This window comes from Cryptomeria japonica, chromosome 1 (assembly GCF_030272615.1).
Source record: "Cryptomeria japonica chromosome 1, Sugi_1.0, whole genome shotgun sequence".
NCBI classification, from domain to species: domain Eukaryota; kingdom Viridiplantae; phylum Streptophyta; class Pinopsida; order Cupressales; family Cupressaceae; genus Cryptomeria; species Cryptomeria japonica.
Window position 1 is genome coordinate 501,932,658 of NC_081405.1, and position 26,165 is coordinate 501,958,822.

The 26,165-nt window shown below is 34.4% G+C and overlaps 1 protein-coding gene across 2 annotated transcripts; it reads left to right on the plus strand.

The window, feature by feature from the left end:
• The first annotated feature begins 15,208 nt into the window (after positions 1-15,208).
• On the plus strand, positions 15,209-19,409 carry LOC131078164 (probable methyltransferase PMT17). 2 transcript variants are annotated; one of them, XM_058015835.2, is made up of 7 exons: positions 15,209-15,580; positions 15,717-16,557; positions 17,265-17,475; positions 17,586-17,883; positions 18,050-18,439; positions 18,600-18,677; positions 18,892-19,409. In XM_058015835.2, exons 2-7 carry the CDS (start codon positions 15,865-15,867, stop codon positions 19,121-19,123), a joined length of 1,902 nt encoding a protein of 633 aa, XP_057871818.2. In that variant the 5' UTR covers positions 15,209-15,580; positions 15,717-15,864; the 3' UTR covers positions 19,124-19,409. The 2 variants fall into 2 exon arrangements, with proteins under 2 accessions (XP_057871818.2, XP_059075043.1); XM_059219060.1 differs by lacking the exon at positions 15,209-15,580 and having other exon boundaries at positions 15,601-16,557.
• The last annotated feature ends 6,756 nt before the right edge of the window (positions 19,410-26,165 follow it).

Consider the following 26,165-nt stretch of genomic DNA (forward strand, 5'->3'; position numbering starts at 1 on the left):
TCAAAGATCCAAGCCATTGTTGATTGGCTAGCGCCAACCAATTTTTTAGAAGTTTGGAGTTTTATGGGTTTGGCCGGATATTACCGTCACTTTGTTCAGGGTTTTTCTCAGATAGGTCACCCGATTACTTCTCTTCAGAGGAAAGGGAAGAAGTTTGTTTGGTCAGAGCAGTGTGAGTCAGCTTTTTGTACCTTGAAGGAACTCCTTGTCAGTGCTCCAATTTTGGCAGTCCCTAATCCATCTAGAAATTTTATGGTATGCACAGATGCCTCTTTGGAAGGTATAGGTGTAGTGCTTATGCAGGATGGACGTGTGATTGCCTATGAGTCTCACAAACTCAAGGACCACGAGTTGAACTATCCAGTTCATGATTTGGAGTTGGCAGTTGTAGTGCTTGCTTTGGTTAGATGGCGACATTTTCTGTTAGGGCGTCGGTTTGAGCTGCATAGTGATCACCGTAGTTTGTAGTATATATCCACGCAACCGAACATGAATGCTCGACAATGAAGATGGATGGAATTCCTCTGCGACTATGATTTTGAGGTTCGATATATTTAGGGGAAAGAGAACATAGTGGTAGATTCTTTGAGTCATAGGCGGCATGAAGTTTCAACATTGTCCCTTGGAGTGGACTTGAGAGAGAGAATTCTCGGAGTTCTTCCTCAGGATACTTGGTATCAGGATGTTAGAGCCGTGATGGAGTCCGGAAGGCCTTTAGAGGGTAGGTTTTTTGGATATACTCTTGAGGCAGATGGTCTTCTTCGTCACCTTGGACGGATCTATGTACCTCCTTTGGAGGGTCTTCATGTTGTGATCATGACTGAGGCCCATCGTGCGCCTTATTCAGCACATCTAGGTGTCAAGAAGATGCACACAGATCTTAGACAGATTTATCATTGGGCCGGTATGAAATGTGACATTGCTGATTTTGTGTTGAGATGTTTAGAATATCAGCAGGTGAAGGCGAAGCATCAACACCCGGCAGGGCTTTTACAACCTAATTTGGTACCGGATTGGAAATGGGATATCATTTCCATGGATTTCATTGTTGGGTTGCCTATCTCTTTGCGTCGTCATGATACCATCATGGTCATTGTTGACAGATTGACCAAGGTTGCTCATTTTGTCCCTATTCGAGATTCTTATACGACAGTAGTGGTGGCTCAATTTTTCTTGGAAGATGTGGTGAGATTGCATGAGATTCCAAGGCAGATCATTTCTGATAGAGATCTTGTCTTTACCTCAGCATTTTGGACCTCACTTCAGCATGCTTTGGGGACTCAGTTGAACTTTAGTTCAGCTTATCATCCAGAGATCGACGGTCAGACCGAGCGAGTGAATCGGGTATTGGAGGACATGCTTCGCATGTATGTTATGGACCAACAGTCACACTGGGAGGATTATATTTATCTAGTGGAGTTTGCTTATAACAATGGATATCATAGCTCCATAGGTATGTCTCCTTTCTAGGCATTGTATGGTCATCCTTGTCGTACTCCTTTGAGTTGGGATCAATTAGAGGAGAGGGTGCATATAGGACTAGATATCCTTCGTGAGATGGAGCAACAGGTTGAGCGAATTCATGAGCATTTGGTAGCTACACAGGATAGGCAGAAGAAGTATGCAGATGCTCATAGGGTAGATCGTCAGTTTTCTGTTGGCGGCCGTGTGTTTTTGAGAGTGCATCCGCGAAAGAGTCTGATCTGTTATGGAAAGGATTCTAAGTTGGCGCATCATTTTGTTGGCCCTTTTGAGATCCTTGAGAGGATAGGACTAGTTTCCTACCGTCTTGCCTTGCCACCGAGTCTATCCCGCATCCACGATGTCTTTCATGTTTCAGTTCTTCAACCTTATCATCCTGATGTAACACATGTTCTTGATTGGAACGCTTTGCAGGTCGAGGATGGGCAACTTTCCATGGAGTTCGCGCAAATTCTTCAGCATCGAGAGTTGACCCTCAGGGGTCGTACCATCGACCAGGTAAGGGTCCTATGGGACCCAAATGATGAGACCTCGGCGACTTGGGAGGATGTAGCGAAGATGAGAGAGCTCTATTCTTATCTGTTTTAGGCTTCCAGGAGTAAGCCTAGTTTTTTTGGGGGGGGAGAATGTAGTACCCCTCCTCGATCAAACTTGTTAGACTCATATTTTACTGCAGTTTACTTTCAGTGGATACATTGCTACTATGTGTTATTCAGACTTATTGATATTATTTCATGCTTTAATTGGATATGTGATGTATGCTTTATTTATAGTATTTCAGTACTTGTGATTAGTATTATGTTTGTGGATTATTATCATGGACTGACACTTTTACCTTACATATGTGATGTGTTATTTATATGTTCTGTGTTTGCAAGTGTATTGGATGCGAGGGGATGATTCTCCTTCACTCACTCTGGTGAGACAGAGAATGTCACGATTCTCCTTCATTGGTGTGTATACCGTGTATTCTATATTTGTATATATGCATGTGGGGTTCGATGATGCAGGACATTGCAGGTACAAGTACCGGGTATTGTCTCCACCTGGCTTCACAGGTCTGAGCATGCCTTATTTGTCCGATGGGAGTGGAGGAGATAGTGGTTGACCCTAATTTTACCCCAGTTACACTCTTGTGAGTGTCGTCAGTTGGTCGTCCTTTCTGTTTGTTTGACTTTTTCAGAGTCTTTGTATGGGTTTGCCAAGTTTGTGTGCCCTAGTGGTTTAGATTGTTGTATTGAGTTTATGGCATCATTTCATAGTTGATATATTTAAATTATGTATTATTATGTGTTGTGATTATGGATTTAATTAATTAAATGAAGTAATTAAATTTAGTTGCAATTGCATTATATTAGAAATATAATTTTATTTAAATTTAGTGGAAAATAAATAAAGTTAACTGCATTTATTGTTCTCTAGATTTTAAAAATTAAAAAAATAAAAATAAAATAGAGTTAAATTATTGCCTTAATTTCCTTTTGGAAAAGTCAATTAATTGGCATGAGAAAAGAAAAACAAAAAGAAATGATTTTTGCACATAGCTTTCCATTTACTTTTTGAAATTAGAAAAGTAAATTCTTTTATTATTATATTAAATATTATGTTTTTTGGGAAAAGATTTTTCAACCTAAAAGTTTAGGTTAAATTATTTTATTTATTATTCCTGTGAGTTCACGGGAAGGAGGGGGGGAGATTTTTGGAAGAGAAATTATTTTGGATGCATAATTTTTGTTGGAGAAGTAAAAATCAGAGGATTGCTGGGAAGAGGGATTGGTTTGGAAATCTGGTTGTAGGGCTGAGCTATTCCACAAGATTCTTCCAAGAAAGCTTCACGGGTTGGATAGCCTTTGCTTGGTTTTGTTTTTTAAAAATAAATAATTTAGGATGAATCTCCAATCTCTATCTGTGGAGATTTTTATGTTTTATTTATTTTTTTTCTGTGTATTTATATAGTTTTGTTATTTGTGAAATTGTAGAGGGTTATGCTGGCAAAATTTTGCCAGATTTACCCTCCTTTGTTCCAAATAAATTATTCCTGTGCATTTGTTTGTGTTCTTCCTATATGTGGAAAAATTTAGAAATCTGGTTTAAAATTCTTTCTTATGGTTTGTGTAAGAAGATTTTCCCTTTTAAAGAAATTTGGGTTTTTATCAATCTCTTTTCTGTCTCAGAGATTTGAATCTTCTGGTAGATTTAATTACCAGTAAATGTTATGTTTGGACTTTAGTTTTATAGAAGAAATGTATTAAAATTTTTTTTAAAAAAAATATAACCCTGTGATTTTATTAGACTCTGTTTTCTCATAGTACTGAGATGAGATTTCTTAATCTCTGTTTAAAAAAAAATTAATTTAATTTTTTTTTTTAAAATAGGGGGCTACCGACGGTAGCAAAGCTACCATATGGTAGTGGTAGCAGTGCTACCGTAGGGTAGCAGGGCTACCTTACGGGTAGCATGCTACCATATGTAGCAAAACGACCAAAGCAAAAAAATAAAAATAAAAAAAAATTGTCCTTCCTATATCGTGTCCCCAAAACCTTATGGTTCAGATTTTCATTTTTTATGTTTAAATAAAAAAAATATTTATGTATATTTATATTTATGTTTTTAAACTATGACATTTTATTATTTGAGAATTAAAGTATATTGTGGAAATTAGTTTATGTTTATATATATACACCTGTAGTTTGTCAGGATTAGATATGGTTGTCAGTTTCACCATAGAGTTCTCATTGAGAGACAATTTTTGTTAGTGTCATATGAGAGAGTGGCTTTCGAGCAGGGGCCGCACCCAAAGAGGATGGCAAGATAACCCCTCGAAAGTCAGTTAATAAGTGATAACCTAATAATTGATTAGGGGGTGGGTAGTTATAATGTTAATTAAGATACTGTACCTCACACATGGTTGAGTGCTTGTATAGGCTCAAGATGTTGTGGGAAGGCCTGGAATGGTAAACTTACCACCTTGTCTTCACGAAGGGTTGGTAGGGTTTGCATGTTACTTGGATGGAGCCGAGGGTTTGGGAAAGGTTACCAGGATAACCCAGGATGGGGGTCGGGACCTATGGAGACATACCTAGGGTAACCATCTTAAGCCATGTGATGACACTCTCTCTATAGGGTCACTAGTGTTTTGTGAGTTAAGACATTTGAGTTTTGCGGAGTCATGTTGTACTGTCGTACTTGTCTTGGTTTTCTTGCTTGAGGGTCTTCTGCTATCTCCTAGAATGATGGGGTGGTTCCATTTTGGAATCGCATGGTCGGGTGGTAGTGCCACTTCCCATCGGATACCCTTGTTCGTTCCTTCATGCAAGGATCGTCTTCGTTGATGTTTCTTGGTTCGTGATTCTTGTATCAGCTCATGTTCGTGATTATTGTACATTTGAGACCATGTGGTCATTGTATCAGTAAACTATGTAACCTTGGCATTGTAACCTATGTATTTCATTTGTACTATTGGAATCATGTAATTATTGAATATTGTAATCTTAATTCAATGGAATGTATGTTATTTCAGTTACCTTTCTTCTTATGTGTAAATGAATCTTTGAAAGTAAATATATTGTAACACTTTAAATCTTTCAATGTGGAAATCAGTTTTATGAGTATGGTTTAATTAATTGCAATTGAGTTCCCTAATTAGATGGATAATTAGATTAACCTTATGATGTTGTTTAGTTACGAAGTAATCTTCATTGGTAACCCTTTAGGATGTCATTGTTATACTTCCGCTTGTGTTATTAAATGTGCAATGTGTTAATTAATGCACTTAATCTTAAAATAAAAAATAAAAAAATCACCCTTTAGTTGCCTTGTAGTGTGGTTTTCCTTTAGGGTTTTTGGCGGGGCATTACATTGATACTTGATGTTTTGTAGAGAAGGTCCACCTATAAGCATGCTCAAAGAATGGGCGGCCAAAGGTTTCAAGTCTTGCATGGGATTTTCCTTGATGCCATGTAGAACCTTACTGATGGATTTTATTTCATTTTCTTGAAGCTAATTTTCTTGAAACTATTCTCAAGCATGCTCCCTAGTATGTCCATTCTTATTTGTTTGTCTTCACACCCTAGACTAGAGACTTAATCACTTTTTATTAGAAATATTTGTGTGTTCCTATCTAGGTGGATTTCTCCAAGTTGCCTTTGCCATGCTAGAATTTCTTGACTAAGATAGTCTCCTCCCTAGATAATTATACCATTTGTGTGGAACTTGAAAAGTTCTTTTTATCTTGACTTTAGAACAAATTTTTGTGTTGAATTTTATCTCTCCATGGATCTAAATGATATGGTTGATATAAAATTTTCATAAATGAGACACAATCTTTATGTGTCCCTTTTACATATTATATGTACTATATTCAATCTCATGCCCTATGTTATCCCTTGTAACATAATTTCCACTCAACCATATATTGACAACCCACCTCCTACACAAAATAGTAAGGGTGGTCCACTATTGTTAGTCACAAAGATAAGAATAGTAGTAAGAGTAGTGATGTTCCAGATAAGTCACCCATTGTCAATGGTTGTTGGCCATGAAAAAATCAAGGAGGTATATAGTTTAAAAATCTTAAGACCTAAGAATATCTATTATTCATTCCCATTGAGAGATGTTTAGGGAGGTGAATAAGACAAAAAAATATAAGAGAACACTGGTGGCATTAGTTTTATCTTTCCATGTGTAGACCACTATTTTATCCCCTTTAACCACATCCAATTTTCTAGCACAAAGTTTTCATAGCCATGTGGGGATTCGGAAGAAGGTGAATACAACCTAACCAACCTATTATTTAGATAAGTAGTTTGATTCATAAAGGGCTTTGTAGACTAGCTATTTGGCTATTGATGAGCTAGACAGTGAGGATGGCATCCTCAACACCTACTCATGAATTTTACATCATGGAATGTTTCAGATGTGCTAGACCTACCAAAAAAATTTACACACAGGACACTCAACAAATATTTCCAAGCTATGCATCCTCTATTTGCACTTGAAGATGAGAGTTTTAGTGTTTTGCTTTCTACTACATGTTGTGTTATATGGCTTGCCCATCATTTTTTGTGTAGAAATCATGAGACATATTGTGGTGGAGTTTTCATCTTTCTCTCTTTTGTGTGGCTTCAACATTTAGTTGACCATGGATGTGACCCCACTAACCAAGCATTGTGGACTCTTTTCAACATTAAAAATCATTCATTTAAAGATTAAAAAAAATATCATTCATTTGAAGTTATTATTACTTTTTATCTCAAATAAAGTTGTTGATTTTTTTCCCTTTTGGATAGGTATTGTAGATTAAATATGTATCACCACTTGAGTTTTGTGTAAATATTATAATATGATTGAGATGGTCTATGATAAATTTAGTTATTTCCCTGTGAGATGGGTAGTTGACAAAAGAGAGGTTTGACACTATATGCATTATAAATTTAGGCCTTTTGATCTCAATCTTGTCCATTACCATCATCATACAACATGGTACATGTGAAGTAACCTTAGAGTGGGACCTCATGAAGTCTACAAGAGGCTTGATAGAGCTATTGAAAACTCAAAATTTCTTCTCTTTTGCTAGCTATTTTCCTTCCTAGTTGAGCCCTTGTTGGATGTTGTTCTTTTAGATTTATATATAATATAATTTTATATAGAATGTTAACTTGATAAACCTAAGACCATAATGACTTAGTTTTTCTGAGCATGTTGATTATATCCCACAAGACCGTGTTGCCACATATTCAATCTTTATGGAATCTACAACCATATCCCATTCATGAGATATGCTAGATTTATTGGTGGAATATTTCTATCAAATATTTTGCATCCCTCTTCCTTTTCATTTATGGGTGCTAGCTATTCCATTTTCATTGTCACTCATATGAGGCTACCACCTCAAAGCTTCACTAGGCCGCAGTCACTTTAGAGGTGCAACCATTTGATCAAGTTACACAACTACATATTTCTAAACTCTGCAATGCCCATTAATGCCCAAAATTTAATTAAGGGAATATAGGTTGAAAAAGATCTTGTGCCTCGTATTCTCCTCACTATGATGGAACTCATTCAAATATAGGGTACATTTATTATCAAAATAACTAGTAATGCTTGGAAGTCCATCAAACCTTAGATTTGTGTGGACTAGAAATGAATTTTAAAATGGTTTTTCATTTAATCCATAATTTATTTAGTGGTTTCCAATTCTTTCTTGTCAAGACCAACCTCTCTCTAAAGCCCTTGAGTTTGAGCTTTGAAGTTGTATAAAAGATATAAAAAATTACAAAAGTCACCAAGAACTTTCTTAACTTGGCTTGAGGAAAACTTAAAATTTTAGCTATCAAACTAAGATTGGGAGAATTTACAAATAGTTATTGATGTCATTCCTCAACACATAGTTCATAAAATTAGTGTTTGTAATTTCAAGCCCTATTGAAAGGATTATAAATGGTATCCTAATACATGATGTTTTAGGATTATAGACCTCATAATGGATATGTGTCACTTATGCCTAATCTCTCCATTGTGGTCCAATTAAATTTTTATTGGCAACTTCATTCCTCTTGGAGCACTTGGTGCCACATATTTCATAATATTTGGTCAATTCTAAGGGGAAGAGCACTAGTTACCATTCATGTTTCAATAATCGTTCACTCTTGCACACCCAACCCCCTAATTACTAACTTTACAAAATCCAAAATACAAATAACTAAAATTTCATTAATAAATTTGACATGTACCAATAGCCGCCCATTTTTAGCATTTTTGGACCATAATTAGCTCCCATTTGTGTACCTTTATTGGTACTCATAACACATGACTATTGGGGCATTTGCGCATAAGTATTTAAAATTTAAAGTACACAGTTATTGGGGCATCTTTAAGCAAGTGTCGGGCAACACTTTGAAATGTGTAATTTTTTACCCTTGCATGCATAATGAATCTCACAATGTGCATCTTTACTATAGGGAAACTAAAACAATAGCTATAAGCAGTTATGTCGAATGTGACGACAACAACAAAAATTGTCAAAATTCAATGTATCTTTTAAAATCTATGGGTGCATGAAGTTAGCTATAACAACTACTGGTATGCTTCCCCTATTGAGACCAAGCATGCTAATTTTACTTGGTGTGTTATTTATCAAGATCTTTCACTTGGATTTGGTTTGTCTCATCTAGAAGTTCTTAATCCATGTAGTCCATTTTGTTGACAACTTAAGACTCTCAAGTACACTTATTGGTTCTATAATAGAGCCTAGGTTTCAACCTAGACTTGGATTCATGATTTCTGCAAGTAATTCAATGCTTATCCCATTTTCATGTCATACGGGTTTTTTGGGAGGTTGACCTTACATCCCTTCAAACATACCTAGATTTGGTATGCTTTGAAGGTGGAGATTCTTTTTAACTTTTGGAAAGATAAATACAAATATTTTTAATGGTTGTCCAATTGATATTCATTTTTTTTCTTTATGCTAAAGCTATGATTTTCTCCAATGTGCTTATGTAGATTCAAATACAAGTTAACAAAGTTGCACTTGAAGTTTCCCATTTGTAAGTGCTTTTAGATCATTGAGGTAAATACCCTTATATGATATCTAGAGTGTTGTCTACTTCTATCCCCTACCAAGGTCACTCCCCTCTACATTGGTGTAGATGTGGATGTAGCTGGCTTGCGAAAAGACATTATGGCTCCTAGTCACATGGCTCTCAATCACTTTCTTGATGAACTAGGGAATATTAAGAAGAGGATTAAGAAGAGGATTAAGAAGAGGAGAGAGAACTCTCATTGGTTGGGAACCCATTATTGATGGTTCCATTTTTGTTAAATGTATGGGGTAAACTAGATGATTGTGATCTCTCTTATGGTGTAGTTCTCACTGTCTAGTGGCTTTGCTAGTTCTTATTGTTTGGGCCTGGTCTTATTGGACTTTTTTTTGTTGTTCCATCTTATTATTTGTTTTTGCTTATGTGCATTCATCTAGCTGCCCCTTTTTATGAATAGTGTATTATTCTCTTTTTAGTATATAGAAGATAAAATAATTTTAAAAAGTATACGTAGAAGTTGTTGATCAAGAGATATTTCATAATGCATGTAGAAACCATCACTTGGATAATATTTTGATGTAAAAATAAATCATAATTTTGCACACTTTCTAAAATGAATTAAATTATCAATGATATTTTCAAATGCATTTAAGTATTATTGATTAGGTGATTCTTTATAGTATCATGTAGAAACCATTTATTAGTAGTTATTGTAAATTGTATTAAGAGACGATTACTTAGGTGATATTGTGTATTGCTTTAGAAACTGTGATTTGGATGTTATATTTTAAGTAGCTTATTATAAATATTAATTTAGTATAAATTAAAATATACATAAATATTAAGTGATTATTTTTTATCAAATCCAAAAAGTAACTATTAATTATTTTACATTTTTAATCCAACATAGTAAAAATTATAGATTTAATGAAAAATGTGGATTCAGATATTAGTCACTTTTTATTAGAACTTGTGGTTAGGCTAGTACTATTGCAATCATCTGACAATTTTAGTTTTAACTAATGATTAAAAAAAATGTTTGCACCAATTAGAATGTAGTATTTTTTTTATTTTATTAAAAAAATGATTTAAATAAAATTGATTTTTTGTATAGTCTACATGCATATTTCTTAAGTTTTTATATTGTAAAAAATAATTTGTGGCTATTTGCTCACCCAAAGCAATTTGCATCTTATATACAAATTTTAAGGATCCACTATCATGAGACACCTTTTATGCCCTACTTTAAGATATGTAAATTTTGTTTTATAATTTATTTATAATTGCTCTTTTATAGTAACTTGGATTTTTAGCCTAGTCCAATTACTAAGTGAGACCACAAACTATGATATAATAAAATATAATATAATAATAATAATAGACAATATAATATAATATAATAATTAATATATTGTAATAATATTGAATATAATATTATTAAATAGAACATTACAATTATAATTATCTACAAAACTTAAAAGACAAGTAGTGGACTAAGTGACAAAATATACAACAGGTAATAAACTTTGTACAATTAACATTGTGGTGCCACTACCAACCAGCACACCAAACAAATAGGACAAAAGTGCTTCATATCATTGATGATGCTGCGTACCTTTGAAACCTAAATTTCATTGATCAGCAATTCTCTTTAATAATAACATCATTCTGCAACCATAAATGTTTGCAGAGAAGAAAACCAGTTACATTTAATTACATTTATTCGTGATCTGATTAGTATACGACATATTAAGAGTTAGCAATGAGACCTTTAAGAGCCTGTACAGGTTTCAGGGTGGCCATGCCAATTTAATGGAGGACCCTGTCACTGAAGCAAATTTAAATCATTATGGTTATTCATTGGAATTTGTGACTTAAATATTTTTATTAAAAATATATGTAGATTAGTATAAATATTTTAAATTAAAAAAAGATTTATTTTAAATATATAAAATAATATGAATATTTTAAATGTACTTGATTAAAAATAGATTCAATTTGAAATATTCATATAATAATTATTTTATTTTATTTACTAAAATTATTTTTAAAAAGGTTACTAATTTTTTATATTTAAAAAATAAATAATATGTGTGTATGTGTATGTGTATGTGTGTATATGTGTATACACATACATATATACGTATACATATGCACATACACATTTAAATTTAATTTTTTGGGTTATAATTTTAATTTTAAATATATATAAAAGATAAAGTAAAATAAAGATATCTATTTTATATTTTATTTGTTTTATTGGTATGTTTGATTAATTTAGTTATATTTTTAATCTTTTAAAATATATGTTGGTTGTGTTGTTGTTTTTATGTACATGGACATGAGACTCTTTGTCTTACAATTGTAGAGTGACTCTCACCATGTAAAAAATAATTTATAATTTTATAATAATTTTGTCAATTAGCTAAAAATATCCCATTTTACATGATAGACATTTTCTTAAAATTTGATTATAGTTTATGACAAAAAGATTTAAACCTACCCCCTTGCCAAAAAGCCCAAACTATCCAAGAGGTTAGTGAGGAGGAGGAGGAAGTGGGGGAAGATTTGCGCAAGAATGAAAATACCCCCAAAAGGTCTTATAGGCTAATCACCCACTCTATCAAGAAAGGAAAGCTAAAGAACCTTTTGGACTATGATATTGAGGGTGAGGTGGAATTGGGTAGTGAGGATGAGAAGGAAAGGAAAAATATAGAAACTTACAAAGAGGGGGACAAAGAGGAGGAGAGTGAAACTTCTAGGAATGATGACAACTCCACCCATATTTCGGAGAGCCCAATTGATCTCACCAAGGATATGATGCCTGATGAAGTGGAGATGAACAAACTTAAAATTGAAGGGATCTATAAATCCCAGCTGGAAGGTTCTGGATGTAAAACTAATGTCAAAGAGATAGAAAAGGTCAAAGCCAAGGTTTCAGAGCTTGAGAGAAAAGTTGGGAGTGTCTCTCGGTTTAGCTTGAGGGTTATGCATAGTTCTGCCACCTCCTTGGTTTGATGCAAAAGAAGATATTGGGAGTTGACAAGGAAGAGGAAGTAAATTACAAGGAACTATTTAAGTTCCTTATTGAAGTCTAGTCTAATCTCCTTCACTAGGTTGGTTACAAATTCAAGGATGATAGCTAGGGATTATATTTACCTTAATTTTTGCTAACAATGTTGTTAATGTTGTTTTTGGCTGCAGACAACCCTTTGTTAAAACTTTTACTTATATTGATACTACTTATGTTTGTGGCCCTAGGTGGCCTTTTATTAAGACTCTAAGTAGTTTAGATAGCTTGCTAGACAAGGGTTCTAGAGGTATAATTTCTTTTTATGTGTTGTTGATGGTTAGTTTTTGATATTAGCTGGTTGTTAATGCGCTGCTATTGCTCTTACTATTAACTTTCTGTCGGTTGGGTTGTTGTTTATAGGGACAACACCCTTGTTTTGATGCTTTTAATATAAAAAACTATCAAATTTAGACTAAGATTGAAGTAATTAATATTAATTTAATAATAAAACTAACAATTTTAAATTGTTAATGAAAACAAGCATTATAATCATCAAGTCTTACTTCATTTCTTACTTATCAATTGATGAGTTAAAGGGCTCTATAATGAATAGTCCATTACACACAACACATCGGGCATAAATCAAAGGGATATTCTCTTGATTTGAATTATGAAACCAACACCTGTAGACAACCCCAAGGGAAGAGAGGAGAGTAAGGAAAACACTTGACAATGGCTCAATCAATGTTATTTGTTTTAGAAATGCTATTTTTTTCAATCTATTATGAGTTTTATCTTTGTCCCAAAATTAAAGAGGTTTGTAATGGATGTCAAAATGGATTTCAATATGTTGTTTATTGATTTAAGATTCAATGTATATATTTATTTATTAAAAATATTTTTTAATTTTTTTAATTAATTTTTTTAATATGTTAAAATTTAATAAATAAAAGTCAAAGAACTTAATATTACCATAGATTTATTTTATTTTTATATATTTTTTATTTGTATCCATTTTAAGGTAGATATTTTTATTTTTTTGATTAAAGGTAAAAGAGTTTTGAAAGAGTCCTACCTTCTTATTAACAAACAAAAAGTAAATAATGAAATATTAGAAAAACAACAATGAAATATCATTGGACTATCTTTAAAGGAGAATTATATGATTTATTGTACGTATATATTTAGGGGTAAAATTATATTGCCTCCATTTTATGAGCTTTTATATTGACATGTTTGGTTTCAAATAGGGTTGACAAATTTCATATATGGCCACTCACATTTTTATCTCATCAAAATATATCCATCATGATGTTTTCATCCAATTTGAGGGTGAGTGACATACCAAATTTATTCTTATCTTTTCCCATACATAGATTGAGAGGGCACACTAATTCCAAATCCTTGATAACCATATGTATGGGGCCATCATTTTCTCTTTACTTGACCTCATATTGTATAGATTAAGGATGCCACAGTGCTTCCAACTCCTTAACAACTCTATATACCATGCCGTCTCGTTTTGTCTCATGCATGTATAATTAAGGAGGTTACATTAGTTCCAACTTATTGAAAAATCTAACAATATCTTGTCTCTTTCCTTCACATTCATTCACATGGTTTCATGGTATCCAACTTAGTGTCTTCCCCACGAATGCATCCTTACTCCCTTTTGAATGTTTTGTTTTGAAAGCTTACATAATGATGTATACAATATTTTTAATTAAAATATGTGATATTGATGATTTGTGTATAGGTTTGTAGATACAACTCTATTGACATGTAGGAAAGTGAAGAAAAATCATCAAATTGGAATCCTTTTGGGATAAATCCTTGTGAATTTATTTATTTAATTTAGCATGCATGACTCACGTAGATTCACATGCACACTAAAATGGGGCCAAAATATAGAGGGAATGCATACTCCACTCTTTTTCTCCAAACATTTTACTCTCACTTTAGCCTATCTTAAGATATTCTAATATGATTCAATGAAGGCTATTTATACTCAAAGGGACATCCAAAATTTGAAACCAATCATCCATTTCTTCACTTTAGCGTCCATTTGTTTATGCATTCCATCTATCATTCATTTCCACACCACATACTCTTTCGCATACATGATTTTGTCCCTTGGATAGAATGGTTCAATTTCTTACTTATTTTGCATCCACTCAATAAAAAATGTTGTTGTTTCTTGTTGACTTATGCATGAAGTTGTCTAGATTGAGATCTAGGTTATCATATTTAAATACATGTATGTCCTAGATAATTAGTTACATCACTAAGAGAGGTTACATACATGCAAATCATATAAAAAACATAAAATCAAAAGCATAAAAAATGATTTATCGATTATAAGCTTGCATTAGCATTCACATTTTAAAAGACATTGCATCATCATGTCTTCAACACTGTGAAAATAAGGTACTTGACTAAAGTGCAAGAAAGCATAGAAACTCCAATCCTCACATAATAAGCCCCTAAAGGTGTTTCTTGACACCACATATGCACAATTAGATATCAAACAAAAGCAAGAAGATTTCTTAAATTTGTAAGTACAAATAATATAGTCACAAAGGAAAGATGAAATTACAAATAATAGTTAAAATTAAAGATATGATTTTGTACACAATGACATAACCCCAAGTTTGATTTATCAATATCATTTATATTTCAACTTTTACTCTCATCTACTACTAACAAAATATTAGATACATCAAATCAATCAACATTGTTTTGGTTGCTTTTAAATATCAAAAACATTATATACATTAAAAAACATCTTTTCCTTTTTCCTTCAATTATACTCCTATTTCTTAATTTAAAAAAAAATCTAATCTAGATTGATTAATATATCATATAGTAAACCTAAATATTTAGGTGTAGGGACCTAGAATTCATTAGGTTTCCACTCATTTTCTTCACAATATGTAAGCAAAACTGATAAAGTAGGCGAACAATATGTAGGGACCTAGTCATAATCTAAAACTGAATTTTTTTTGCTTCACGATTTCCCATACTTTCGAAGTCAAAGTTCCATCCCTTATCCGCTTTAAAATAGGCGAACATTACACTGGGCCAGATAACTGTCCTACCAATGGTGTAGATTCATTCCAAAACAGTCGGCTCACTTCGATATAAACGCTCAAAATTGTTGCTTACTGCACAAACTACCAGGCATTTAGTTGGAAAAGCATCCAGGAACTTTAGGGTATACGCCCATTTGACCCTAATTTTTAATCATGCAGGCTGTACGCTGCCGAATTCAGTGCACAAACTACAGTATATAGAGACAAATTGCTTCTGGTACCCTACGTAAACTGGGTTATGAACTGTCCTGATGTCATCAATGTTAGGGAATCGATCTACATTCTTGATGGTTCGGCAAAGCGCGACCCACTTGTACAAATGGTGTGTCAAAAAAAACACAACTCCGATTAATACGCCGAAACCCGCTGAAAACAACATTGTTGAGCCCGCTAGCATGTGGGCTCTGAATCGAAAAAAGTGAACAGGGTGCACCCAAATCAGATTTGTTCAGGTTTGATTACTACAGTCATAAATTTACAAGCTATGTTGTTTACCAGTACCACATTTTGTAAATGAGCTTAAATGATTCTTTTCCAATTTGATTGGGAGGAGTTAGTTATTGACATGTTTTGGGGTTTTGTTCACAGTTTCAAATGCTTGTAAGCTTCATCGGATCAACATTTCTGCTGAGGAGTCCAATTTCTTATGGCATTTCTTCAATTAGGCGCACAGTTTGCAGCTTCATGATTTCTTAAGCCCCTTTTGTGGGTGTTGAAATCCAAATATATACCCATTATGGCCAGGGAAAGGTCTGCAACACCCAGCAAACTTTACCAGGAGGGTTTTCAAAAGAAGAATCTGACCTGGGTATTTGGAGTTTCAGTGCTCTGTACCTTCTTTTACTTTCTAGGAATGTGGAAAAATACTTCGGTCTTAAATACAGCAGCTGTAAAACTGGCATTTTCACAAGTAATTCCCTGTCGTTCGCCGTCAAATCCTCCAAAACCCGAATTTGTGTATCTAGATTTCGAGGCTCATCATTTGGGAGTAGCTCCTTTGGATAATGCTTCAGAGTCTGAGATACCCATCATGTTGAAGCCCTGTGATATGCAGTACAGCGAGTATACTCCCTGTGAGGATATTGAACGTTCGAGGAAGTTTGACAACCACAGGTCATTCTTCAGAGAGCGTCACTGCCCAGAAAAGAATGAACTTTTCAGATGTCTGATACCTGATCCACCTGGATACAGGACTCCATTTCGGTGGCCACAGAGCATGGATTTTGCTTGGTATGCCAATGTACCTCACAAGGAACTTACTGTTTCGAAGGCTGATCAGAACTGGATTAAGTTTCAGGAGGATCGATTTCGCTTTCCTGGTGGCGGAACATCGTTTCCAAATGGTGCAAAACGGTATATTGAGGCAATTGGAAAGTTAATTCCTTTAACTGATGGGTCTGTAAGGACTGCCCTTGATACAGGCTGTGGGGTTAGTACGCTTTCTCTGCTCTTTTCTTTTCTCGTTGGAAATGACAGCATTTCATTGCCATGAAAACTTTTAGTGTGTCCACTTTACTGGTGTTTTTTAAGGGCTTCTTGCAGTCCATTTGGCATTTGTACCTGGTGAACATTAATCTAGGCTAAAGTAACATTATGGTTGAATGAAATGATTTCCCAGGAAAGTGAGTCAGTCGGTTCCTACTGCATCCTGTTTTAGGCTTGTTCCAGTGTAACTTTTTGGAAATTGTGTTCTATGTTCGACAGCTTTCCAATTACTTTTATTACATAGGATACTGTGCTTTTGTTAATCTGCAGTGGCATACTGTGCAAAGTAAGCATTGGCAATGTGGCTTCCTAAGCTACTGCACAGAATAGTACACCACACGATAAACTTGTGTTTTTTAGTGATTGGGCAAATATGATGCTTTACAGTCATGCACATTAGCTGCATAGTTTACATTTTATAATTAGAAATACTAACATTATATGCATAAACTACTAACAATATATGCATAAACTACATTTTATAATTAGAAATACTAACATTATATGCATAAACTACTAACAATATATGCATAAACTACATTTTATAATTAGAAATACTAACATTGTTCAATGTGTACTTCACATTTTAGCAATCAGACTATTGAATCAGACAGCTAAGGTCAAATCTGACTACTGCAACCATTTTCGTAGGTTGCAAGCTGGGGTGCTTACCTATTCAAATACAAGATTTTGACCATGTCTTTTGCTCCAAAAGATATACATGAAGCACAGGTGCAGTTTGCTTTGGAGCGGGGAGTGCCAGCCATGATTGGGATATTGGGCACTCGTAGACTTCCTTACCCTGCAAGGGCTTTTGACATGGCTCACTGTTCCCGGTGTCTGATTCCATGGACTGATTATGGTATTGTAGGATAGTCCTTGTCATTTGAGGTTGTTTAGAGATTGCATTTGGATTAAATTTAACCCTGTACTTATGCTTGTGTTTAACTGTATAACCACTCTGTTCTGCAGACGGCGCCTTCTTGATAGAAATAGATAGAGTCTTAAGGCCTGGTGGCTATTGGGTTTTATCAGGTCCTCCCATTAACTGGAAAAATCACCACAAGGGTTGGGAAAGGACAGAAGCAAGCCTAAAGCAAGAGCAAGAAGCAATTGAGGATCTTGCTAAGCGTCTATGCTGGAAGAAGATTGCTGAAAAGGGTGATCTGGCTGTATGGCAAAAGCCTACCAATCACATTCACTGTATCAAAAAACGGAAAATCTTCAAAGTTCCCCCATTTTGTCAGGGTGGGAATCCTGATACAGCTTGGTATGAACTAGCTTAAGTTTATTCTGTCTAAGAACTTATGGGATCTGAGATTCTGCAATTTTAGGAAGAATCAACATAAACATTACCAAGGAGTAACCATTTCTCATACCAATTTGAGATAGCATTCTAATATTTGATCTTTTTCTTCTTTTTAAAATATGGAAAGGTACCAGAAGATGGAGACATGCATAACTCCTTTACCTACAGTTAAGAACATTGAAGAAACTGCAGGGCTGGCTGTAGAAAAATGGCCAAAACGATTGACAGCTGTTCCACCCAGAGTAAAAAGAAGTACCATCACTGGGGTAACAACTCAAACATTCAATCAAGATACAAGATTGTGGACCAAGCGACTAATCTACTATAGAAGGTTCATTGAAAGTATTACTGATGGAAAATATCGTAACATAATGGACATGAATGCTGGCTTGGGAGGCTTTGCTGCTGCTCTGGCCGATTACCCAGTATGGGTAATGAACGTTGTCCCACCAGATGCTAAAAACAATACTCTTGGCACCATATATGAAAGAGGCCTGATTGGAACTTATTTGGACTGGTATGCTCTGCCCCATTGCTCTAGATACTGAGTCTGAACTAAATTTCATACCCATTTGAAATTACATCTTCCTTTTTGAACACTCTGTTGTAGCATCTTTAAACAAGATGGCATTACATGATTGATTTGGGTAATGTGCTCTGGTATTTTCTATTTACAGGTGTGAAGCTTTCTCAACATATCCCAGAACCTATGACCTTATTCATGCTGATGGCATTTTCAGCATGTACCAAGATAGGTAATATGTATTTCCAAGAGGTTAATGTGAGGAGTATAAACTATAATCTATTAGCAAAACATCCTGTGCACTTTTTCACTCATCTACATTAGAGGTGCCACAGGATTTATTTGTTCAAGCTGATCTAGGTACTCAATTTTTTTGTGAGAGTACACTAAAATAATTCTCAATCATTAACTATACAATACTCATCTGTATCTAATCTAAACTGCAGGTGTGATATCATAGACATTCTTCTTGAGATGGATCGTATTGTACGCCCAGAGGGAGCAGTCATTATTCGTGATCATGTAGATGTTCTGGTTAAAGTAAAGAAAATAACTGATAGCATGAGCTGGGAGAGCCATCTTGCACATAATGAAAGAGGTCCCTTCAGCGTAGAAAAGATCCTTTTTGTTAACTCTACGAGGTTGGCCAATAGCTACCAAGCATTATATAGTAGATGATTTGAAGTTCACCATCAGAAGTTAAGAAACAGAGAGGTAACATTCCTAGTAGAAGTTAGAAGCAGAGAGGTCTAGATTCCCATCAAGATTCTATTTTTTTTAAAGGGATAATCGCTTTTGATCTGGAGCTATCAATCAGATCAAGATTCTAATTTAATTTATCAAAGATTTTAGATTACATTTCTATCAGGGCTTCCGGTAAGAAAGAGTTTGAAGGATGTGTATATAGAAAATGTCAAAGAACACATATGATCAATAAACAGTGAGTTTGAAGTATTTTCCAATATGCAATATGTAGTATTATAATGTATACATTTGTCATATTGTTCCCAGGTTATAAACTGAGCAGTACCAAAATTAAGGTCTAGTGGACAAACACAACATTTTAAATTATAGAGAATTTTGTTCAATATAATTCTAAAATTATTTTAAAAGGATTCATTTAATACAAAAAATTATTTGGCATGTAACAAATATTAGTATTAGAACAATTGTATAGAAATAAAACCGCTAAAATTGGAAAACACACATAGTTAAAGAAAGGGAGAGGAGTGTTTCTTAGTGTTGTACATCTTTATAATGTTTATTTTATTATTATGTGTGATGCACTTATGGAACCTATAAGTGTGTGCAACATTCTTGGGTCACTTTATGTGTTGTATGTAACATTGAGAAATATGTTTGTAGGCATCTAAAAATGGTCAACACTTGTGGTGCCATACATGTCTGTGTGACCTTCTTTTAGAGTTTTCGCATCTTATTGACATTTCATGTATGTCGTGCATTCGATCTTCATTGTTTGTCAACATTGTGTCTTTCCTTCGCATCTCTTTCCTATTCGATTCTAATTCTCTCACTTTTGAATTAGGTCTTGTCAATGTCATCTTCAAATTTTTATTATGGGTCATCATCAACCTTGTCATATCAATTGGACATCGTCAATCCTGATTTGTGTCGAATTAGGGTTTTGTCCTAGTTTTCAATCATTTCTTGATTGTCTTCAATCATTTTCGATCATTTTGGATCCTCTTTCAATTGTTAATTGTCAGTCAATTTGACATTTTTGGGATGGATTCGTCACCGGTCTGTCAATCTTAGTATCATGTCAACCTTCTTCAAGTCAACCTTTTATCAATCTTTGATTGATTCGTCATCGATCTCAATCAATCATCAATTTCTTGTTAATTTTGGATCAATTAGTCATTGATCCTTTATCTTTTGTCATCTATCAATTTGGTCCTTTTGTTGATCTTGATCAATTTGTCATTGATCTTCATCAGTCAATCAATGTCGATTTCTTGTCATTATCAAATCTTTTGTCAGCTTGTCCCTTTGATTGCAATCTTTATCATTTGTTGGCTTTGATCATGTCTTGACCTAATTTCATTTTTAATTTGCCCATTAGGGTTTAATAATTTGCTCATTTAATCCTACTAACATTTCTCTTTTTAGGTTAAATGAATTAATTCCATTTACCCTAAGTCCTTCATGTCACAATTAAATATTTCATTTAATTGGCTAATTGTGTCATTTTTTGTGAATTAATTAATAAATGAGGATTTATTAATTAATATCACCTAATTTCCTAATTTCCTAATTTCTCTCTTTTCCTAATTTCTAATTTGCAAATTTCAAAATCCCACTAATTATTCCCTCCTAACTTTTCCCACTAATTTCTCCTAATTAGCTCCCCTTTTTGTGCCCAATCATGTCATAATTTATGAGGCTATTTTCTCTCTCATGTATCATTCAATCAAGGAGCAATTATTGCTCTCAATTTGTCATAAATCAAAGGGCTATTTCTTCTCCTAATCATGTCATAACCAATTGGCACCATTTTCTCCTAATTTGTCATGTCTTGAAAGAGCAACTTTCAATCAATTTGTCATAAATCTTGTCACAAATCATGCCAATTTCTTATTGTGTTTCCCTTTTTGAATCCTCATCAATGAGTCTATAAATTGGTCTCTTATCTCAATCACAACTAACCATGCTTCGAGTACCCTTACACTGTCGTTTTCACTTTGTAATCTTGCTTCCAATTACACTTTTGCACTTGTAGGTGAGAACCACATCCCATTTGGAGGTGAGAGGAGAATAATGGAGGTCAATGGAGGTGACATTTGGGTTTGTTATGGTTTGCACTTCTGATGTTTGTTCTCCATTCTTCTATTAGGTTTGTGGTTACTTGATGTTTATGCTTTTGATGCTTTCCCCTATTTCCTAGCTACAATGTTTAATGTGGGGTTTCACAATGAGAAAATGTATTTAATTTAATATTAAGGAAATATTAATAAAGTGAAAATTGAATACCCAATATTAAATAAGGGGTCAATGGTTTTTTAGTCTCTTGAATTTTTGTCACATCGTTTTATTTGATACCACTTGGTTTTGGTGTTTTTGGTTTTGGTGTTTTTGTGTGAGCTTGTTTTTATAAAAGCAAACACAAGGGTAGTTGTTTAAGGTTGACTAGTTGGGGGTTTGAGTCTTCTTCTGAAGAGTACATAAGTGAAGCATGAAATGAGATGTGTGGTTTCATATTTGGACACATGGATGATGCATTAGAGAGGCTTGGTGTTTCAAAGATGTTCATGGAGGCATTAAAATTGTATTGTAATGTTTATTGTTAACTAATACATTGAGTACAAATGCTTTTGGGTGTTGAATTTTTCCTTCTAGGAAGGTTTTCCTAGGATATATCTCATGTCATCTTTTGATGGTATGTTGTTTATTCTCTTGCATGTGGATTCTAAATACTTGTTTGCATAGATTTTTCTTTGGGTTATGTGGAAATTGCCATTATGTGGTTGCAAATTTACTTGCATTTGGTATCAGAGCTATTGTTGTGGTAGTATGATCCTTGTTGGAGTACATATGGGTTAAGTTTGAACCTAGTGCTTGCAAAAAAAAAAAAAGACACGATAAGATGAGGATTTTGTGCAAGTTGTTCTTTATAGATGTGAGGGTTTTGAGTTTGTTGTTATGATGAGTTTGGTGTAGATATGGGGTTTGAGAAATGTTGGGTCAAAAGATTTTCTTAGATGTCCTTTCAAATGAAGGTTTTATAGGGATGTTTTGTCAATGACCCATTGGGACAAAATGGAACTTACCATTGGATCTGTAAAGTGGAAAATTGGATCCTAGTGGTTCCCCACCTAGGAGAGAGAAAGGAAACCACGAGGATGATTTTCACTTGGGAGATACTTTACATTCAAAAGTGGGTTTGAATTCACTAGATCCAAATCCAAGGAGAATAAGGATGTGAATACCAAGTGGATTGCAAGGGGTTGGAATGTGATTTACCCTCTTTTGTAAATTGATATGTTGATTATGTAGAAAAGGAGACAAAAATGGATGAAATAGGGAGCTACCAGTTTAGGATCACGCTGTAACTTCAGATTTGAGATATTTAGAGTGATATGGATCTGCCCTACAAATTTGGAGAAAATTCGTCGGGACCAAGTTAAAGTTACTTGGTCCTCCGAAAAATTTGCATGTTGAAAAGGATTTTCCATCTCTACAAATGAAGTCCAAACCCGCAATTATAGCTGCACACCTGCAACCTACACACATAAAAGAAGGGAAGAAGGGTTGTGGATGGGGTTTGCCTCAGTCAAACCCTAGTTGAGGAATCAACCTTGAAAGAAAGTAATTTCAAATACTTAAATGTAAGTAATGGAAATGTATACCTTGTAGATCTGCAATCGATTGATGATTGTTGATTTGCTTCCTGAATGTAATCATAAATGTTGTATGAAATGGCATGTAATATGACAAAACCCTATTACACACACATGCTTGCAAATGAGTGTTGTAATGTTGCTCCAATGGATGAATGAAGAAGACACATGAAGAAGAGAACTTGAATGCTTGATGACGATAATGGAGACCTTCCGCTTGAATTTCGCTTATTCTCCTTATGCTTATATCTTTTCCGCTTATTCCTTGTTATGCAAATGAGAGAGATAGATCCCCTTTTAGAGAATTATTTTCATCTCACTGAAGGCCGACATCGAGGGATTTAAGTCCCCGAGGAACAAATTGGGTTCAAGGGTCGGATGGACCCATCTTAGGGCCACCCTAAGAGGGAGGATAGGGGCACCATGCCCCTGTCCTGCCCTATCTTGGGGCCTGGACAAGGTCCTGAGGTGTCATCAGGGCTGAGATGGGAGAAGACTCGGGATGAAGGTACATAGAGGGGTCTCAGTTGAGTAGAGAGATGCAGTCACATAAGTGAGGGCCTAAGATGTGGTCAAAATTGCGAGGGTCACAATTTTATGATGATACAGGATCGAGGATTCCCAAGAGATGAAAAATGATCAAATTTATCCTAATTCTAAAAGTTTTTAAAATGTAAAAAAAAATTCGATCCAAGGTGTATGACTATATGATCATCTAGGGTGTCTATAGATTGAAAAATAAAATGTAAAAAAAATTAAATTGTGTTGCTTTTAAAAAGTATTTCTCGCAAAAAAATATTTTCTAAAAAATTATAGTCTAGGGGCTATTTTTTTTTAAAACAAATTAAAAACCCATTAGGAGTCTGCAAACCCCCCCACATGGCCCTATGTAGGGACTAATGCCCCTACTAGGGCTATTAGCCCCTAGCTAGTGGTGTTGAGCCCATAGGGTCATAGTCGTCAAATACTCAGGCCTTGGTTGGTGGGGGACCCCACTACTAACATCTTAAAAAAATATTAAATTTGCATTGGCCAACAATTTAAAATAAAATTTAAAAATTTAAAAGTTCACCAAGAATTTGTATAAACTAGTTTTAAGAGCTTGTTTGGGTCCACATGAGAAATGGTTGTGCATTGCTTGAGGTAGCACTACCACTAGCAGGTCATCGGCCAACCACTTACATAGCGAAATTGAGCAACTTCTTTTTCAGGAGGCATAAACTTTCACTCATGAGGTCCTTTTTCAGCTACTTATAGTCAACATTACTTTATCTATCACTATGCAGTGGTACAATTTTGGTTCCTTAATTTTGTTGTTTTGATTATTTTTAAGACCTAGAAGCCAAATGTTTTTTGTTTCATAGTTTTGAGCATAACTTTTGTATACATAATCAATTTTTCAATTTTGAATAGGTGTTGGAAAGCATGAGTAGTGTACTACATAGTGGTGCTATTAGTTTCTCAATTTGATGAGCAAGAAGAGCTAGGTACTTTTTTAATAACTTATAAGTTCTTGAGATTCAGGGAGTGATTGTGTGAGCAACTAGGCAAGTCAAGAGTCAAAACCTTAAGGGAGTACATAACTTCATGTGATATTCATGATGGTACAATTAAATTTTAGAGTTGGTGCTTCTTGGTACATGTTTAGAAGTGTTTCCGAAAATAGACTTTAATGCTAACAAGTACACAAGTTGTCTTTGATTTTGAAGACACATTTGGATATGGTTTGAGACTTAGAGTCTCGTATGGGTGATAGCTGAGTGCAGATACAACATTGGTGATAATATAGTGTCATAGCTATCTAAGTACACTCTTGCATTAACACAATATAATCAGGTATGTGGTGGTGTGGTTTGATGTTAGGAGGTTGTTTCTCATCTCCTAAATGCTTGATTAGTTCTTTGACTATGGCATTTGGATGTGGACATGTTTGATAAATAAAATCTAAGGTTGATTTGGTGTTTAAGTCATGTGGTTTACATGATTAATCTCTTTGATATCTCAATTTGTAGGTTACTAATGTGATGATGAATTTGCATGTTTCAGTGTTTGGATCTACATGTTATGTACTTATATGGGTAGGCCACCCATTTGATTGCAGTGGGATGACTTGGATATGGACTTTCTATATCAACCAAGTTCATTTAGTGTTGATACAAGCTTTGTTAGTTGGCCTTGTCTATGATCATTTGTACATTGGTATGTTTTCTTTAAAATGAGAGGATGAACATGTTCTTAATAGTACCTAGATAATTAGTTTTAGTACTTGTAGCATGATGGTTTATCACGATGTCATGATTACTTGGTTATAGTTTTTAGTGAGAGCTTTCAACAATGATGAATTGGTAGTGTTAGATAGATTCTTGATGGTTTGTTGGCAGTTGTATCTTCTTGGCTTAGATGTCTTGGTTTCACTTGGTGTGTGTGTACCTATATGATCCTTATTTAGGAGACCATAATAAGGATTATATTTGTGACTCGAGATCACAATTCAGTGGGAGTTGTTGGTCGTAATGTGGATTCACCATTTGATGTTGGAACTTGGATGATATTCTTTCATGTTTGCAAATGTCTGAAGGAGTTCTTAGATTTTGTTGCTACATAAGGCTTCTTCCACATTTGTAGGTTCCTTGTCTAGAGATGGTTATCTTTATGTGATTGGAGATGTTGACATCTTGGTATGCCATGCATGAATTTTAGTCTTTGGTTGAGGTGTCTTGACTTTTTGACTTTGGTAGACATCCCTTGGTTTAGAGGATGGTTTGTATTAGCCATGATGTACTCATGATTTTGGATTAGAGTTTTGGCATGATACAAGTACTTTAATATTTTTATTGAAATGTGATCTCTTAGGAGGAGATGGTTAGATCATGATGTCATGTTTATGTTCTTGATTCATAGTTTGAATATGTAACATCGATCTTGTTGGTTCTCTTTGTATTGAGTACATGATCATTTGCTTGATTGCTTCATGATGATGCTATGTTGCATTTGGAGTTCGGCATGGGTTGATTAGTTTCATGTTCTCATGGATACTTGGAGACTTAGGTGAGACTGGTGTTCTCTTATAAACAGAGACATGTGTTGAGAAGGATACTCTAAATTAAATTTCAACAAAAATTCCAAGGAGCCTACACCATGGTTGGAAGTGAGTCCAACATGGACCTATGTGGAGATTGTTCTTGGATGAGTAATGATAACTTGGATATCTTGGAGGAGTGTTCTCATTTCCTACTCTTGGTCTACTCAATGGTTTATTAATTGAGAGGTACTCGCTATTAATTCTTTTAGGTTCTTTATGTTTTATGCTTTATCTTTCATAGATATGGATCTTGAGCTATGGATAAATAGTTAGTTCTAGA